Source organism: Sceloporus occidentalis, unplaced genomic scaffold, assembly GCF_023333645.1.
Source record: "Sceloporus occidentalis isolate IW3139 unplaced genomic scaffold, rSceOcc1.0.p SCAF_23, whole genome shotgun sequence".
NCBI classification, from domain to species: domain Eukaryota; kingdom Metazoa; phylum Chordata; class Lepidosauria; order Squamata; family Phrynosomatidae; genus Sceloporus; species Sceloporus occidentalis.
This window is the reverse complement of record NW_028317003.1, coordinates 4,123,507-4,141,923: the sequence shown is the minus strand read 5'-3', so window position 1 is coordinate 4,141,923 and position 18,417 is coordinate 4,123,507. Positions and strand designations below refer to the sequence as shown.

Below are 18,417 nucleotides of genomic sequence, written 5' to 3'. Positions count from 1 at the left end.
TGCACTCATTGCTCTGTTCTGCTGAGTACCTGACAACAGCCTCCCAAAATGAAAATCACAAACATCATCCAACTATATTAGACTCTAATATACTAGAGAACGCATTGTTCGTTTTGTAAAAATGATGGTGTTCTCTTTAGCATTGTTACCAATGGAATGTTCCTACTGAAAGGAACATTCTGACCTGCTGCAATATACAGAGCCTATAATGAGTTAATATTAGCTAATGCCCTTAGATTGTGAGTGCCTCATTTTAATTGCAATATTGCCAGGAACAATGAATTCTTAGGATATTAATTAAAAGTAATTATGAGTGTGTGAAATAACCCAAAGGTGAGAAAAGGGGGTTTTGGACTTAATTAGGATGATTTTCTAATATCAGATAAAAACTACATTTTACTCAGGGAAATGTATATCTTTTTCAGCTACACATAGATTCCTTGTTTAAAGCAAAAGAAAAACCATAAAAAAATACATTTCCCCACCTCGCATAAAAAGGGATTAATGCTATAAAAACATTCTAAAATGAGTTAATGCTAAAAAAATTCCATAAAAAGTAGCAGAGTGCGAAGGAAAATGATGATGATGGTGATGATGGAGTTATGCTGTACCACCGTCAATGTCTGGCTCAGAATATATATCGATGAACGTCTGTCACTGGCTTGCTATATAATGATAGTAGTTATACTGTACTACCGTCTGAGTCTAGGTTAGTATATAAAGAAGACGTTATTGTGAACCCGTGATTGCCTAGCTCAGTATATAGTGATGGGAGTTATGCTGTACAATCATCTGTGTCAGGATCACTATATAACGGGATTTTTGCTGTACACCAAATGTCAGGCTCACTATGTACTTATTCTCACTAAGAGCTGCACTGTATCATATCTATGTCTGGCTAACTGTATACGGATGAGGGCTATGCTATAACGTGCATAATGGGGTTCGTAGTACACAACCTCTATGGGTTACTTTACTGTCCCATTGTTCCTAATACATGCAAAACACTTGCTCAGGCCCGACCAGCACAAAATGTGAATAAATCACAAGGTTTGGGGACATTTGGTTTACTATTATTTTTCTAAATTTTCTGCTGCTCTAATATCATTAATTTCCTTGTTATTTTTTTATCTACTTTCCTCAAAATAACCTCTAAATTTAGCTAATTATGTGGGTTGGGTAGAGTGGGTGGAGCTCTGGGGGGCAGTGGGTGTGGTAAATTTTAAAACTGTGCTGCAAAGTGTTCCTGGAATTTTTTTTTCAAATGTTGGCAACTATGCATCACCCTAATCGTAATTCTGGCTGTGTGGGGTGATTGAAGTTGTACTCCATAAAAACATTGGCTTATTTCTTTAATTTTTAGTGTTTTTACATAAGGTCATAATTACTGGTCTCACTGGTTCTTGGATATCAGCAGTGATCAGGCTTTTTTGCAGCATGCTGGCCAGCTGATCTAGCAATAGATAAGATAACTCACAGTACCTTTAAACACTAAAATGTCTTCCCAACCATGGGAAGGCTGCCTGTTGACTTAGCAGTCTCAGCACAGAATTTGCTTAAAACAGTCACTTAGCATAGGGTGCAGAGTGCCATTGCTTATGAGATGTATAGCTAGGATCCTGAGCCCAGTTGGCTTGGTACATACTGTGTCGCCTGTGATGCTGGTACTCTAAGTGTTAAACAAGTGTCAGAGGTATGAAATACATTTTTCAGCAATAGAGTGTTAAACACTTCTCTGGGTCTGAAAAGGTTTTAAAAACTGAGATGCAACTCAGTTCTTTAACTTTAATGAGAGAAAAAGCATTTAGACACAAATTAAATCTGATGTGCAAGGGATGTTTTGACTAGAGGCAACAAAGTATAAATGCCTAAATGCGCATGGATGGAAAGGAAGACTAATGAATATTTTTGACTGATGATATTATCGAACATCACTCATTTCACATCATATTGGTATGAATGCAGGAAAATGCATTTCCCTGTGCCTTAGGTAAAGAAAATCAGAACCAATTCCTGGCTCTCTATAATTTAGTTTGACAGTATCTATATTGATGAAAAGATCTAGATGAAATACTCAACTTCACAAATATTTGGAAACCAAAGTGTGTTTATGTGTTAAAGCAATATAGCTTAATGTATGTATTTTCTTATACTTTACACAACAATTGGACTAGGTTGGACTAGGGCAAGCAACATGTCTGTTAACAGAAACTAGGGACCACGACAAAGCTTTTATAGATTGATCAGCAATGCATGTAGGACATTTGGAGTGTGTCTTTCAAATGCAGAGAAACATGATTACGGTACATCTCCTTGGTTAGGTTTGCATCCACATCCTTTAAATTTTCCAAAAGAGATGTGGGAGAAAATGTGTTTAGCAATTTTCAAGCAAACGATTCTATGTATGTGAAGAATGAAAGAAAAACGCACCATTCAAAACTAAAGATGTGAGAAGATCAGGGACACAATTGATTTAATAACTGTATGAGAAAACTAGCAATAATCATTTCTTTAAGGAGTAATTAACAGGCCATGGAAGTGCAAATGACAAGTTCATCTAGTATCAGAGAAATTTGAAGGGCAATTGTGTAAATTACACAGAGATTGTTGAAAAGTGATTAACATTGCTAAATGCGGAAAGTGACGAGTGCAAGGACACGTCAAAATTACTAAGTGAAAGCAAGAAAGTCATGATTGTCAGGATTTTAGAAAGAGGGAAGTAGTGTTCAAATCCTGTGGACCATGGTGAGTTAGCCCATTAGTAAAAATGTTGTCACGGGTCTTTGAGATGTACTGTCAGTTGATAAATCAGGCAGAAGAGATTAAAAAGTCAGAAAGCCAGCTGAGGTCAGTACAGTGAAAAATACGAAGATTAGAACAAGTCACCAGAAAGGAACATCAAACACCTAAAAGCAGTGATGAATTGGCAGCTCCAAGATGGCAAGGGCCAGTTATGTGTTTCCAGTTTTATAACATTTCTCAATCTATTATGGTCAGTATAGGCTTGCCAATGAACCCTGTTAAGAGGACTGGTTATGGGCATAAACATTCTTTTATATGGACTGTCTGACATATGCTTTAAACTCAGATGCTACAAGATGTCAAACTAGATGAGAGAGCGAGAGAGAATAGAGGGAGGAAGAGAGAGAACTGCGTATGGGGAAAAAATTAGGGAAAAGTCATGGTTGCTGTTAGAGCTTATACATGGTAACTATGTGTTTGCTTGAACTGATGTTGATTAGTTTGCCTTTCTTTGTCTTGTATTTAATATGAAATCCAAGCCATCCAATAGCATTTTTTTCTGAACTATTGCACACTTGTATATAGTGATCAGTATCTGAACATCTTGACAATTACTACCTGGACCTAACAAGCTGCTTGCAGGTTGAACAGTACAGTACGCTATAGGCTTACCTGCACATTCTGGGTTGTCCTCATTGAAGTTTATTGCAAAATCATGTGAAACCTTTAAAAAAAAATAGTGATTAGAATTTCAAACTCAGAGCTGTAAAACAACATAAGCAAATGAGTCAACTGAAAAAAAGGGATAGAGGTCACTTTTTGTGTGTAACCTTATTTTAATTGGAATTTTTTATTCTTCATTGGAAATTAAATGTGCGGTATGGTTTTAAAACCTTATAGTCAATAAGGTTATTACTATAGCAGCGTTAGGACTTTTGATCAAATACCATAACAGGGATGTCTGATAGTGTATATATAGAGGGCAGGAAATACTTATTACATAAAAAACCTTTTAAGGTTGCATATTGCAGCAGATTGAGAGCCAAATTCCTATTAAGCGGCATCTACTCATCTCCCATAGAACCTGTGAAACAAAATGATTCACTAACAAACTGCTTAGTGTGCTTTACAAGAAATTATGTACTGTTGGGCTAAGGTATGCTAACTTTTTAGCAACCTGAATCCTGAAAATACTTATATTTCTCTTTATCTAGTACAGTGTCAGATGCTTTAATAATTGGTAGTTATGGGGAAATATATGGATATACATCATAAGTGAGAGAGATCATTAGGAGCTTTAGAGTACTGTAGGCAAGGGGCAATTATTTGTTTGTAATTAATACAGTTCCTCTTTACAGACAGGCAACTTGAAAACTTGTGTGGTAGTTTACCTTGTAATCTGGAGGTATTCTGGCACCAAAACCAAAGGCTGGAAACATTTTGTCACTAAGATAAGAAGGGAAACAAAATTTTATTTTATTTGTTGATTATTGCCTTAAGTAAAGCTGGGTTGTGAATAATGTAGAGAATCATATGACTTTGTGTCCCATTTATGGCCAAGGATACTTTTTTATCCTAATGATGGCTGTGCTTGAGACCTAGCTGAGTGCAGTGATTATGGTGATCACATATTGTTCCGCTGCAATCATCATAGGCTTTATTTCAAAATATTTGAAAACCACACACATGTTGAGAATGTTGGGGAAAATATGTATGAGGAACAGCACCTTTAAAAAGTATTTGGGGCTAATACTGCCTTAGATCAATGCCACAACCCCTGACAGCAGCCACACTCCCAGGAGAGGGCATTTGAGGGCAGCCAACCATAGACTATTTACATTCATGGTACTTGTGCAGCAAAAAGAAGTTCATTTTATAGACATGTTTGCCTTTTAGGAGAAGTGATAGGGGATATTTCATAACAGATTGTGAAACCCAATGATTTGGATAGACATGTTGTGAGTAAGAAATGAAAAATCGACCGCTGTTTTTCATTGTGAAAAGTGATATATGATTGACTAATGGTGCTGGAAAACACTCGTCCCAACAGCCTTGCTTGAAGAGGTCCCTTAGTGATATCTGGGCAGCTTTGAAACATTTTGATTTGTGTTAAATCTAGTACTGAGCTATTTCTTTCTCATAAGAATAGCTCTTGAAACAAAACTCTTCAGCATGGTGGCATGAAAATAATTAATATACTAAATGCATTACAAATCAGTCTCAGCTGTGTGCATCCAAGCTGACCAATATTTTAGTTGCCTGACTTAATCACCAAACTAGGCCAAAAACTCATTGTTCTCTTGCTGTGTTCTACTTGCGCTAAACTGCCTAATATCCTTGCTGTTTTGTGTTTTAGATGCTGTATTCGGCCATACCTGGAATTGCAACTAAAGTCCAGCTACATTTTAATCTAATAATATAGTGCTTCAAAACACAATACATTCAGAGATATACCATCCTGCTAAAACCAAACATTCACCATATGCACTGCATGTAAGAATTACAGAGAAAAAAATCTGTCTACCCATAGAGCTATCACTGTCTGGTACATTACAAAATCATACGCTATGTGATACTGAGACTTTTTTGTGACTTTGTGACCTATTAACATACCTGGGAACTCTATGGGTTTGACCCGGAGAACTCTGGGAGAAGGGCCACTTCTCCAGGTCAACACCCAAATCCTCAAGGTATTAGTCCTCACACACTCCACGCCGGGGACGCCGACTGACATCAGCGGGAACGCCCATGGACATCAGAGAGAATGCCCCCAATGTCAGTGGGACCGCCCAATGATGTCAGTGGGCAGTCCTGGCCTTGTCCCGCAAGGGTAGGCTCTGGGTAGCAAGCTCCCAGGTATGCCTATTAATAGCTACTTATAGTTTTTATGCTATATGTTTCATATGAAAGAATAATTTCATTGCATTTTCATGGCTGTAAAACACTGAGGCAGTCATATCGATCAAACATTCTAAGCTTCTAGAAAAAGAGAAAAGACCATAGAACATTTAGGAGTTGAAGCAAAATAAATATTTACTTGCTCACATGCAAGAGATTATTAGAAGGAATTATGAGATTTATCAGCAACCCACAGTGCCTTGAAGTAAATCGATTTTACAATATTTTTACATTGCTAATAAATTTAATTACATATTGTATTCCCTGCTATGACTTTGGCATTATATTGACATTTTTTTTTATATTCCACAAGAGGGAAAAGCAATCCTCTGAGAAAAGTATTTACTTGCTGAGTTTGGAGCTTTTAACCCTCTGTGAATATTTGTTGACTTGAATATTTTATGTTTATGTTGTCCTGGGTCCTGTGCTCCTACTTGTCTTGCTTGTAGGCGACAAGGTAACCAGAAGCAGAAGCGCAGGAGCTTGCATGGATGGTGTTAGCTGCATTAAGAAAGGACTCAGCGAGAGGTAAGAGGGGAGGTGAGAAAACAGCAGAGAGATAGAGAGCGAGGGCTTTGAGAGAGCGAGAGCCAAAGTAGAATTTAGGCTATGAGTTGGGGAGAGCTGAAGTAGAGGGAAAGCTGTGAAAGCAGGAGAGAGATCAGAAAAAGAATGGCTGTGAGTGAGGGAGAGCTGTGAGAGGCGAAGTGGTGTAATGGGGAAAGCTGAGAGAGAGTATGTGCATATGTATGTATTTATGTGTAAAAAATGTATGGCGTTAGAGAATCCGTGTATAAAGAAGGCTAAGGTGTTAGTGTATGTCTTTACTGTATCGTGTTAGAATATGTGTGTGAATGTATGTCTCAGCAAACGGTGTTAGAGTGTGTCTAAGTTAGCGTATGGTATTGTTATGAGTATGTGTCAGTATATCGTGTATAAAGTGTTAGGGGTTAGCCTAAGATTGGTGGAGTCTGTGAGAGAGGAAGGGGGGGGGGATCATATATGTATATATATGTGTATATATATATATATATTTATATAGTGTAAGTCAGTGTGTGTGTTTGTGTATGGTGTTAGAATGAGTGGGTGTTAAAGCAATCTGTGGGGTGGGCATATTTGCCTGTCCCCCTCCAGCTGCACAAGACACTGTAGAGACGCTAACATCCTGGGTACTCCAGCAGGCTGCCCATGACACAAGCACTACTTTATTATGAGGAGGGAACTCAAACAAGTTGAAAAGCAGATGAGTAAAAGCACATAGGGCAAACTATGACTACCATATTTATAAAACAATTTGAGGCCCCACACCCCACTAGGGGAAAAAAACTACTTTATTACTACACTGTGTGTGTAGACACAGCATTGTGTGTTCTCCTTTGTTTAATTTAATTCCTGCCTTTAAAAAAGAATTACTGAGGGCACTGTGTGTTTTACTGATGCTAGTCACGAGCTGATTATTCAGCTAGTGTTACACATTTTAGGGGCCTATTTCTTTATTTTATGTAATTTGGGCGCTTGCTTTATTACCGTTTTAAAACACTTTAGCATTTCTATACTGATGTTCACAAACAAAATATTCTGCCTCCCAAGAGTTAGAATTAATTCCAGAAGCCATCCTACAAAACATTGAATGTTTTATGGCTGCAAAGGACTTTAAGCAAAAACAAAACAAAGATAAAGTCAGAATGCCGTGAGCTCCTCATGTTATCATTCAAAAAGGACATGTATGCATGACTAATATTACACATTTCTGGATGTCTCTGCAAGCTTATACTCTTTCTCCCATACAGTATCCGGTTTCTTTGGTTCTCTCAATGACATCCTTCAGCAACCAGTTCAGACATTTTGATTAGTCATAGGATTTGTACATTATATTACTAAAACTGTGAGGCCTTTAAGCCTGACCTTGACTTACTCTAACACCAGCTAAAGGAAGTTTTGCTTCCTGATCAATATCTCCTGCCCTGGTTTGTAAACCCGATCTCAAAGCAGAAGAAAAAAACAATAAAAAAGCAAATGAGTATTTCATTATTAGGTCAATATTAGTAAGAGCAGATTGAACAATACATTTGTGGTAAGCAGTTTAAAACAAATAAATATGAGAACTTAAGCAAAATAATCTTACAAAATAATTGTCTTCTAAAGTTAATTTAAAACTTTTATAGAACTACTTTCTAAATCAATGGGTCGACAAATCACGTTCTAAACAAACCAGCTGCCCCCAAAGAATGACAGTAACTTAAATAGCTTGTAAACAATCCCAATTAGAGAGGAAATTAGGTAAAAATGTTTGAACATTTTTATTCATTGTCACACAAAGCATTACAAATTGAGACATAGAGTCAACACCAGAAAGGCATTAGCCAATATGCAGGAGGTAAATTAAAAAGATGCTTGTATTCACACATGTATGACCCAAGTGGGCCATGACCTCTATCGCTGCTTAACCATGCCACGCATCATACACAGTCAATAATTGTAAAGTAAAACAATGTAACAACATATGTGAGGTGCAATCTACAGCCTTCTTGTAGCACAACATTTCTGAAAGCATATTGTACCTAATGTTGTGTATACAGTATCCAAAGGATACCCAGTTCGACAATGCAAACATGATTGGATCTTCTTTGGAAATTGATTAGGTTCGCATCAACATCCTTTAAATTTTCCACTAGATTTTAAAACATCTTAAAATATGTTAGCATCCAAAGGTTGGTGAGCCCTTACTATCATAATTGTCCCATTAGTAATAGCCTTAAATCTTCACTTTCCTTTCCTCCAATTATTTTTTAGATTTTTGTAATTCTTTTGCCCCTGCATCATGCAGCATCAGGGTTAAGATAAAACATGTAAAGTAGCAGGTTATTATGAATGCTGCAAAACCAAGGGATTCAATATCCATATCCCATAAATTTAAACATTGATGATTTACAGAAATCTACAGTTTCTTACAAATTACCAAAATTAACTGTAAAACAATATTTTCACAACCCAGGAGAGCAATTAAAATACAAGCCGACCATTAATTTAGGATAAAATATACTTCCCCTTCATCCAGAGATTATAATTGATTTTAAAGTATAATGTCTCTTGAGCATTTCGGTCCTAGAGTACATTTAAGCAATGCAAATACGTCTACTCTCCAATATTTCACATAATATATACAGATTTTATTATTTCAAGCACCCACTATACCACATATATGGACAGTTAAAATTAGCGGATTTAGTTGCTTTGGACATATATTATTGCTTTTGAGTTGTAGTACAGATATATGGAGTTAACCCTTTAAATTGACTTAAACGTCAGCTTTCAATTGTGTTAATTGAAGTTTAAGTCAATTTAAAAGGTTAACTCTATATATCAAAACTGGGCTTTTTGCTGTCCAAAGAAGATATTTCCACATCCAGTGTACGTTTTGAGATATACAGTAATGGTTTTTTTTCGAACGCCTATAGTGAAAGACCATACCCCACTTTAAGGAGACTGGCAACTAAGGACATAGTTGCAGTACAAACATTCCCCTGATTATGTATGCTCGCTTCGCAAGAACGGACAAATAACAGCATGACGCCAGCATGTCATTTTGTTTTTCAAGCGTCTTTTGTGCGAAACTTGTTTCGTGGTGGAAATGACCTGGCAATTGCAGTGCAGTACACGCATCGATAAGTGAAAAAATGTAGTGCTTAATTTTAAGTACATTTTTCTTTTACAAACATGTTCTGGACCCCAATGTGTACGTTAATATGTGGTATGCATGTACAGTGCTTCATATATGCGTACAGGCAAATATATATATATATATATATATATATATAATTGTTATTGTTATTTGTACCAGATCAGTTATTCTATCGCAAAGTGTCCGTGTGAATAAACATCTTGTTCTATCAAGAGTCTCTGCGGCAATTAGAAGAAAAACATACAGTAGCCATCAAGACAATAGTATATGCCACATATAGTGGCATATACTATTGTATAGTATATGCCACAAGTTTTATATTTTACCTGTCATAGTCTTGGCAAATCTCTCCAACAGCAACCAGTGCTTTCAAATACTCATTTGGCTGGTATGGGTGGATGTAGTGCAGAGAGCAGCTATTCCGAGGGTCCCCATTTGATGCTGTAAAGTCAATAGCTACCTAGAAATTGAACATAAGTATTGTAGATTATGCCTATAAAGGGGGGTTATAGGTATGCAAATATACACACACACACACACATATATATATATATATATATACTCAGTCGGACATGTTTGGTACTCAACTTTCTTCATAAAACATTACCCATTTGCTGTCCTTAAGGATTAGAGTGGTGCACCCCTGGCATATAACCTTTAAATAATAGTCTGCATTGGCGAAACCTTTGCTAGCTCCATCATATGCACTTACGGAATAAGGTACCTTGTATGTTACTAAGTGAAGTAGAGCTGGATTGTCTATATTGATATCACACACTCAGCTTGAAAGCCTGCGTAAGGCTGAAAATGTCCATTAGAGACTCAGATCGCTGTGAGAGCCTGTAATATTGATCATGGCCTTTTAACACAAAATGTGGAAAGGTTTTAGACAGAAAAAAAATGTAGGTACTACAACTTAGAAATATATACAAACTATAGACAAACCAAAGAACACAGCATGACAGCAGAGTAGTTCTCATTAATGGTTCAAATTATCAGTAGTGCCATTGCTTTCCTTTTGCAAAACAATGCTAAAAATCATAGTTCTTTTTTCCCCATCAAACATCCTATACTTCATAGCCACTGCTTGTCAGAAAGAAAAAAGAATTTCATAAAAAAATATGCTCCTAGCTCAATTTATAATCCATAAAACTGCAGTGGAAGAGAATTGTAATTCTTGCATCCTACAATATCCATTTCATATCCAGACCACGTATTGCAGGTGATAGAATAATAATGAAAAAAAACTTTGTATAAAGTTTTTTTTTTAAGAAAAACAATGTAATACAATCACCATAGTAACCAATGGAATATTCCTGATGACTGGGCTATTCCATTGGTTGCTATGGTGATAAGGTGATTCTTCAAGTTTTGCACGCACATTCCTTTAATTTCTCTCCATTTCACACTACAGATATGTGCCTGTGGCCCAATAAACTCAGGAAAAGTTAGAATTGGAGCTAGCACTTCTGCGGCATCAATCAGGATTAGGCTCAGACTGACCATCAGACATTGGTTGATGGCAGACGATCCCCCTGCTGGCAACCAATAGAGTAGCTCGTACAGACTTTTAAAATCCTGGTGCCGACGACCAAAAGAGTCACTCTTATGGACCTTTAACTCCTGACGCAGAACTTGGCCTGGGGAGACCATTGGATTCCCCGCTCCAGGAGTTAAAGGTCCGTACGAACGACCAATAGAATTGCTCATATGGACCTTTAACTCCTGGAGCAGGGAGACCAATGGTTTCCCCAGGCGGAGTTTCGCCATCAGGAGTTAAAGGTCCATAAGAGTGACTCTATTGGTCGCCGTCAGGGGCCTCCTCTTGCATCAACCAACTGTTTGATGCCAGAGGAGGCCCCTGCAGGCGACCAATATAGTGGCTCGCACGTACCTTTAACTCCTCGTGCGAACCTATGGATTTTCGCTCCCGTTAACCCCTGCAATGCTGTGTAGATAAGGTAGGCTAGATGGGGAAGGGACCAGGGAGATTAGTAAACGAAGACAAACACGAAGATTCTTCATGTTGTGTGTGTTTGTCTTTGTGTACGTTTTGCCGCCACCATGTTCGTTTCTTCGGTATTCGAGCTAAACAATGAAAATGCACCCTTCGTGTTCGTTTTCATGTTCTCCCTAATACGAATACACAAGTCTAGTTTCAACCTACATATTAAATTGGTGATCATTAGCACCTGTTTGGATTAATTGTTTAATCAAACATCTAGTTATATGCCTACAAAATTCCTGTGTTTGTGCAAGTGTACCTAGACAGACTAATGCTGTTTTGAAGGATTATATTGATATATTGATTATATTTAGATTTTTCTTCTGTTCACTCACTTTCCATTTTGTTAAATGTTAAAAATAAAGTTAACTTTTTTTTAAAAAAAACATTTTTATTTTACAGCATTTTATTCACATCCGCCTAAAACTTTTGCACGAGACTATGCATCAGCAACCACCGGCCGTTTAGATAAGTTTTCCAGCAGCCTGATGGCCGCATAGTGATGGGAGCAGCGTGAGGGGTGAAAGGCGAGTGCGAGGGGGCGGAGCCACTTCACTTGACTTGCCCCCCAGGCCTTAGGCTGCCAGCCCTCCCCTGATGCTCATACAAATGAATTTATGTTGGTTGATACAGTAGATATGTTTCCACTAGAGTTACTTACTGTAAACTGTATTTGGCATCCACCCATTATGTAGTCTAAGAAAGAATGCATTTTGTGTATCTGAAAGAAAGGTAGAAAGGAAGCACTTTTTAAATAACAATATTCATACACACCACTGTTCATATTTCAATATTATTCGTATTTTATAATAGATATGAAAATACCAACTAAATATATGAGACATTTAGAAATGGGAACAAAAGAGACACATTCAAACATGCTGATCTTATATTTTCATGTCTATGTATGACACTCAATTGATATTCTACAATCTGAATAGAAAGAGGCTTTTGATGGTAGCACAAAAATGTATTTCACATTAAAGGGACACTCCAGCCATCATATGCACTTTAATACATATGATAGCTGGATGGTCCCTTTACATTTTCATGATATTCTTTTTTGCAAATTGAAGGGACGATTCTGCAGAATATCCTGGTGTGTTTTTGCCCCTTTGCCCAGCCCACTAACTAGTTGCTATGCATGAAATGTATTTGGCCAAACACATCTCCCTGCAGTTGATATACTTACCTCCAGTTTGCTCCAGTGCTGGCTCAGCAAAAGCTGTTCAGCATGTGTGGTAAGCGCTCCTATAACTTTTAGTGAGAGAACTTTCCTGCCACTGCATGGAGCACTCACAGAGTACTTTAATATGCATTCTTCCTTAGTGTGGCTGTCAGGAACTTACTTTTATACAATAAATAATTCCTCACCATCATATATGTAATTGTTTTTAATATAAAAAAATAAATATTTGTTTAACTTTTTAATAGAAAATGCCTATTACATACTAAAGAACTAAAGACAATTACACTATGTGATCAAACATATGTGGGCATCTGACTATCACACCCATATAAGCTTGTTGGACATCCCGTTCCAAAACCATGAGCATTGATATGGAGTTGACCACCATTAGCAGCTATAACAGCCTCCACTCTTCTAGAAAGGCTTTCTAAAATATTTGGATTATGTCTGTGGGAATTTGTGTCCATTCAGCCAAAAGAGCAATTGTGAGGACAGGGAATGATGTTGGATAAGAAGGCCATCCCAAAAATGAGGTTAAGGATAGGGCTCTGTGTGGGCCACTGAAGTTCCCTCACAACAAACTTGTCAAACCATGCCTTTATGGATCTTGCTTTGTGCACTGGGGCACAGTCACGCTGAAAAAGAAAAGGGCGTTTCCCAAACTTGTTCCTCAAAGTTGTTAGCATACTATTGTCTAAAATGTCTTTGCATGCTAAAGCATTAACATAAACCTTCACTGGAACTAAGGGACCTAGCCCAATCTCAAATTTCCTACGACATTGCTATGTTTAAAGACACTGAGCTCTTCAGTATGATGCATTTTAGTGCCTGTGCTTGGCTATGAAGATGGCTGCTTTTGTGCTTTATGTTATACACTGGATGTAGGCTTAGGGTTTTAGTTAAGCTATATCACAGTATAGTTATCAAGGGTGGCCCGACTTGAATACAGGTCTGTTAGTCAAGTGGAATCCAATTAAATCCTGATCTGTCAGTAGCTTTTTAGGAACTTAAAATTGTCAACAATGCATACAAATTATAGGCGAGGTGAAAAAGAACTGAGACATGTGGACCCACCATCTAAACTCAAAAATAAAATATTTAAAACATTAATAAACCTATTTAATACCAAAAATTCCATGAAGTTAGAGGAATAAGACATAGTTGGTTGTAGGCTGAAACACTTAGGGTTTTAGTTAAGCTATATCACAGTATAGTTATCAAGGGTGGCCCGACTTGAATACAGGTCTGTTAGTCAAGTGGAATCCAATTAAATCCTGATCTGTCAGTAGCTTTTTAGGAACTTAAAATTGTCAACAACGCATACAAATTATAGGCGAGGTGAAAAAGAACTGAGACATGTGGACCCACCATCTAAACTCAAAAATAAAATATTTAAAACATTAATAAACCTATTTAATACCAAAAATTCCATGAAGTTAGAGGAATAAGACATAGTTGGTCCCACTAGGTTACTTTGAAACCCCCTTCAGTCACACATTTGGCACCACGCTCAGGCTCATGAACTATTAATATTACAATTGTTTGGTGCTTTGAAAACCACCTAGAAAACCAACTCTTCCAGTGTTTGAGATGTATATTTATTTCTGATACATATTCTGATATTCTGATACATATGTGTTACAACTGCTGCTCAACCTTTTGCTCATTACTACTAATTAAGGAGCCCACTGTGTGTGTAGTGAATGGAGCATAGCCACGAACCTTCCAACTGTTAATAACATTTCAATGGTCCAAGGCAGTTGCATTGTGTGTCTCACAGTGGTTGGGTGAAGTAAGCATGTTTTTGTTGCACTGTATGTATGCCTGAAGGTATTTTTCTCGCTCCATAAATAGAGGTGGAGGGGGCAGGGGTGGTGAGGCTAGCCACAAGAAGGCTGGAAATTGAAAGGAACTGAGCTGGGTATCTGGAGCTAAACACTTCTCCCTTGACCCAGACACCAAAACATCAGCTGTAATAACTGGAGCCTCGGGGCTACGATCTGGAGAGTTCTGGTATGGCTAGTATTGCAGCACATATTGACAATCCAGTTTGAAGCAAGGGAATGTTATGAGGCCTATAGCCTTACCTTGCACAGGTTGAGGATTACAATGCCTGAATTCTTGTAGTTTTTCTTCTTTACTTTGTATTTTGGATTTATACATTCCCATTGCACCTTTATGGATAGACAATCACAATCGATAGGAAAACAAAACACAGAAAAATATTTTCATTAACATGTTGACATTTCAGGCATTAATTCATGCAGCATAGCTTGGATGGATTGACTGGCCAGTCTGTCAATGCAAAATAAAAACATCACACATCTCTAGTGTCTGAGATTACGTTTCCTCTCCTCCATTTAGCTTATTAGCAGTTCCTAAGCAGGTGTGGAAAAGGTAGATCATTATGTAATGGTAATAAGACTTTTAGTCTCAAAGTCTTAGTTGAGGTCAACAACATGGCTCTTGTGGTTATATGATGTACATTTAGGTTCCTCACACAATTATTTTACAATGATTGTCGTTAACAGGAATCAGTGACCTATACATCCCACCAGAGACAGCACTAACAATGTTTGGAGAAGGAGGGAATGTATGTATCTATTTAATGAAGAAATATAATCCAAATTAATTATATATTAAATATATAAAATGCTTAAATATACCACTAAAGGGTGTTTAATACATAATTTCTTATTCATACATAGCTCTGATCAAAGGAAAACTTACACCATTTTTTTACATTGGTGGTATAGTTATTTTTTTTTGAATAGGGTACCTTTTAATATAGCTGTTAACTTCTTCAGTACAGAGTTTTATTACCCTAAACACAAACACTTTTTGACATTCTTAGCACTTCTGGGTTCAATCAAGATCCCCCTTTTCCTGTGTTTGATGTACTCACACAAGTTAAGGCTTTCTTTTGAAATAAGTATTTAAATAAGAATGTAAGTATGTAAAAAAAATAAAAAAAATTTTTGCAATATCCCTTTCTAGTTAATTTTTTATTTATTTTTCTTTTTTATTTATACTTAATTTTTACATTTCTTGGAAGAATCACAATGTAATCATTAAGCATGGCTCCATAGAAGTCCTTCCAGCAGGTGTCAGCATTATTATATATAACAGTATACCTGTCAGACATAGACTGCCTAATCTCCCATGCATCAGGAGGGAGATGCCCCTCAATGAAGGTTTGTGCTGTTTCAATTTTAAGGCAAGACAGGAGGCTTCCTATTTTGCATATCTTCCTTTACTCTCACCAACAGCAGCAAAGAAAGAGTTAATAACACAAGTGAAAACAACCAATAGAAACAGTACACAGGTGGTATATAAACCCCTTAACTATCTTCCTCTTCCTCTTTCTTTGCTGCTCACCAAAGTTGCAGGTCAGTCCTCTTCCTATCTACAGTTATTGCTGATTTATTGAATAATATCCGTTTATTATTCATTACATATTGCTTTTTTCACCTAATTCTAGATAATTAGGTGGGTATGCACTTTTATATACAGTATAGATTTTTGATATATATATATATATATATATGTGTATATGTAGATTTTTTACTTGTCTTTCATTATTTATATTCATTATTTCTTTGCACATTATATACAGGCTGTGTGTCCCTGTGGCCTTGCACATTATATACAGGCTGTGTGTCCCTGTGGCCTTGCACATTATATACAGGCTGTGTGTCCCTGTGGCCTTGCACATTATATACAGGCTGTGTGTCCCTGTGGCCTTGCACATTATATACAGGCTGAGCCCCTGTGGCCTTGCACATTATATACAGGCTGAGCCCCTGTGGCCTTGCACATTATATACAGGCTGAGCCCCTGTGGCCTTGCACATTATATACAGGCTGAGCCCCTGTGGCCTTGCACAATATATACAGGCTGAGTCCCTGTGGCCTTGCACAATATATACAGGCTGAGTCCCTGTGGCCTTGCACAATATATACAGGCTGAGTCCCTGTGGCCTTGCACAATATGTACAGGCTGAGTCCCTGTGGCCTTGCACAATATGTACAGGCTGAGTCCCTGTGGCCTTGCACAATATATACAGGCTGAGTCCCTGTGGCCTTGCACAATATATACAGGCTGAGTCCCTGTGGCCTTGCACAATATATACAGGCTGAGTCCCAGTGGCCTTGCACAATGTATACGGGCTGAGTCCCTGTGGCCGTGCACAATGTATACGGGCTGAGTCCCTGTGGCCGTGCACAATATATACGGGCTGAGTCCCTGTGGCCGTGCACAATATATACGGGCTGAGTCCCTGTGGCCGTGCACAATATATACGGGCTGAGTCCCTGTGGCCGTGCACAATATATACGGGCTGAGTCCCTGTGGCCGTGCACAATATATACGGGCTGAGTCCCTGTGGCCGTGCACAATATATACGGGCTGAGTCCCTGTGGCCGTGCACAATATATACGGGCTGAGTCCCTGTGGCCGTGCACAATATATACGGGCTGCGTCCCTGTGGCCGTGCACAATATATACGGGCTGCGTCCCTGTGGCCGTGCACAATATATACGGGCTGCGTCCCTGTGGCCGTGCACAATATATACGGGCTGCGTCCCTGTGGCCGTGCACAATATATACGGGCTGCGTCCCTGTGGCCGTGCACAATATACGGGCTGCGTCCCTGTGGCCGTGCACAATATACGGGCTGCGCCTCTGTTCTCATCACCTACCTTATACAGCCATAATGTCTCAGGATACTGTGCCATCCCAGGATGCCTTTATGGCCTGGTTAGGGGCAAAGTTTTTCTAACTCAGTGGAATCCTTTTTCTCTAAAACGTCTGCCAATTTGCCCCAAGGGCAGCCTCCTGCTCCCTCCAGACCAGAGGCAATACCATCGGAGTCAGAATCCGAGAAATCTGAAGGAGAGGCGTCCGGCTCCAAACGGCCTTGGAAGGGCAGTAGTGTTTCAGTCGGCAAGGGTAAGGTGCATGACCCATTATCTATAGTGGGCGTATGGCATGCGGATTCATCTAGTGAATCAGAGGCTTCAGCAAATCTGGTCTCGCCCAGAGATTTCGACTCGCGCTTCGTCCGTGAGTATTTGGTGGATGAGCCCCACCTAGACGATCCCCAGCAGAACTTGGGAGCAGTCACCCAAATCCTATCCCTGGCAGACAGAGCAGTTCTATAGGAGACACCCCTTTATCCCAAGACTATCTGAGATTGGGCACTTTGTGTGGTATGCCTGTTGGGAAATGCAACAGTTGCAATCTCTTCTGTACGTTGCAAAGGCTACTCCTCATGGATCCCAGGTTGGCGGAATGGGGCCCTAAAGACCTAGGTGCAGCCGCTTACTGTTTGGAGACACATTTGTCAAGGAATCAAACCGCCACGTATCCTAGATGACATCATGGAATAAGGCCAAACTGTCAATGAGGAAGGTCTTTCAGACTGGCCCTCGTTTTTCTGGGAGGGCTGGTCGACCGCCGGGCCACCAGCCGTTCATCCCGAGGCTCCCGGTACTTCCCTCAGAACCAGATGTCCTACAGGACTCCGTTCCAACAGAGGGCCTTCAACCCACGCGGAGACAGTAGAGGCGCTTCCAGTTTTCCCAGGGGACGCTCCGTTTTCGGTAAGCCCGAATGTTTCTTGTCCTTCTTTCCCTTCCCTGGGTTACGGGCCATATATCATCTTTTTCCACGACTGGGTGTGGATTTCGTCGGACCCTTGGATCCCCCTAACGGTACAGGTTTTCCAGATAGTTTTTCAGCTCTCCCCCCTTTTCAGGTACGCTGACCGCCCACATCTCGGAGGGCATTACAGATCAGGCCTTAATGGAAGCAGAACTCCGCACCTTATGTGACAAGGGGGCTATCCAGTGGGCAAAAGGATCAATCGGTTTCCTCAACTCCTTTTTCCTAGTACGCTAA

At 39.0% G+C, this 18,417-nt stretch overlaps 1 protein-coding gene across 2 annotated transcripts in view; it reads right to left on the bottom strand.

Moving 5' to 3' along the window:
* The window catches only part of LOC149300710 (copine-4-like), a 127,330-nt gene that overhangs the window by 12,137 nt on the left and 96,776 nt on the right, over positions 1-18,417 (bottom strand). The window contains exons 8-12 of one of the 2 annotated variants that reach the window (XM_089484948.1): positions 14,604-14,690; positions 11,989-12,048; positions 9,649-9,782; positions 4,110-4,188; positions 3,415-3,466 (exon numbers count right to left, since the gene is read on the bottom strand). In XM_089484948.1, the coding sequence (XP_089341074.1) occupies positions 3,415-3,466; positions 4,110-4,188; positions 9,649-9,782; positions 11,989-12,048; positions 14,604-14,690 (412 nt within the window). The remainder of the gene's footprint in view (positions 1-3,414; positions 3,467-4,109; positions 4,189-9,648; positions 9,783-11,988; positions 12,049-14,603; positions 14,691-18,417) is intronic. The other variant, XM_089484949.1, reaches the window with a different exon arrangement.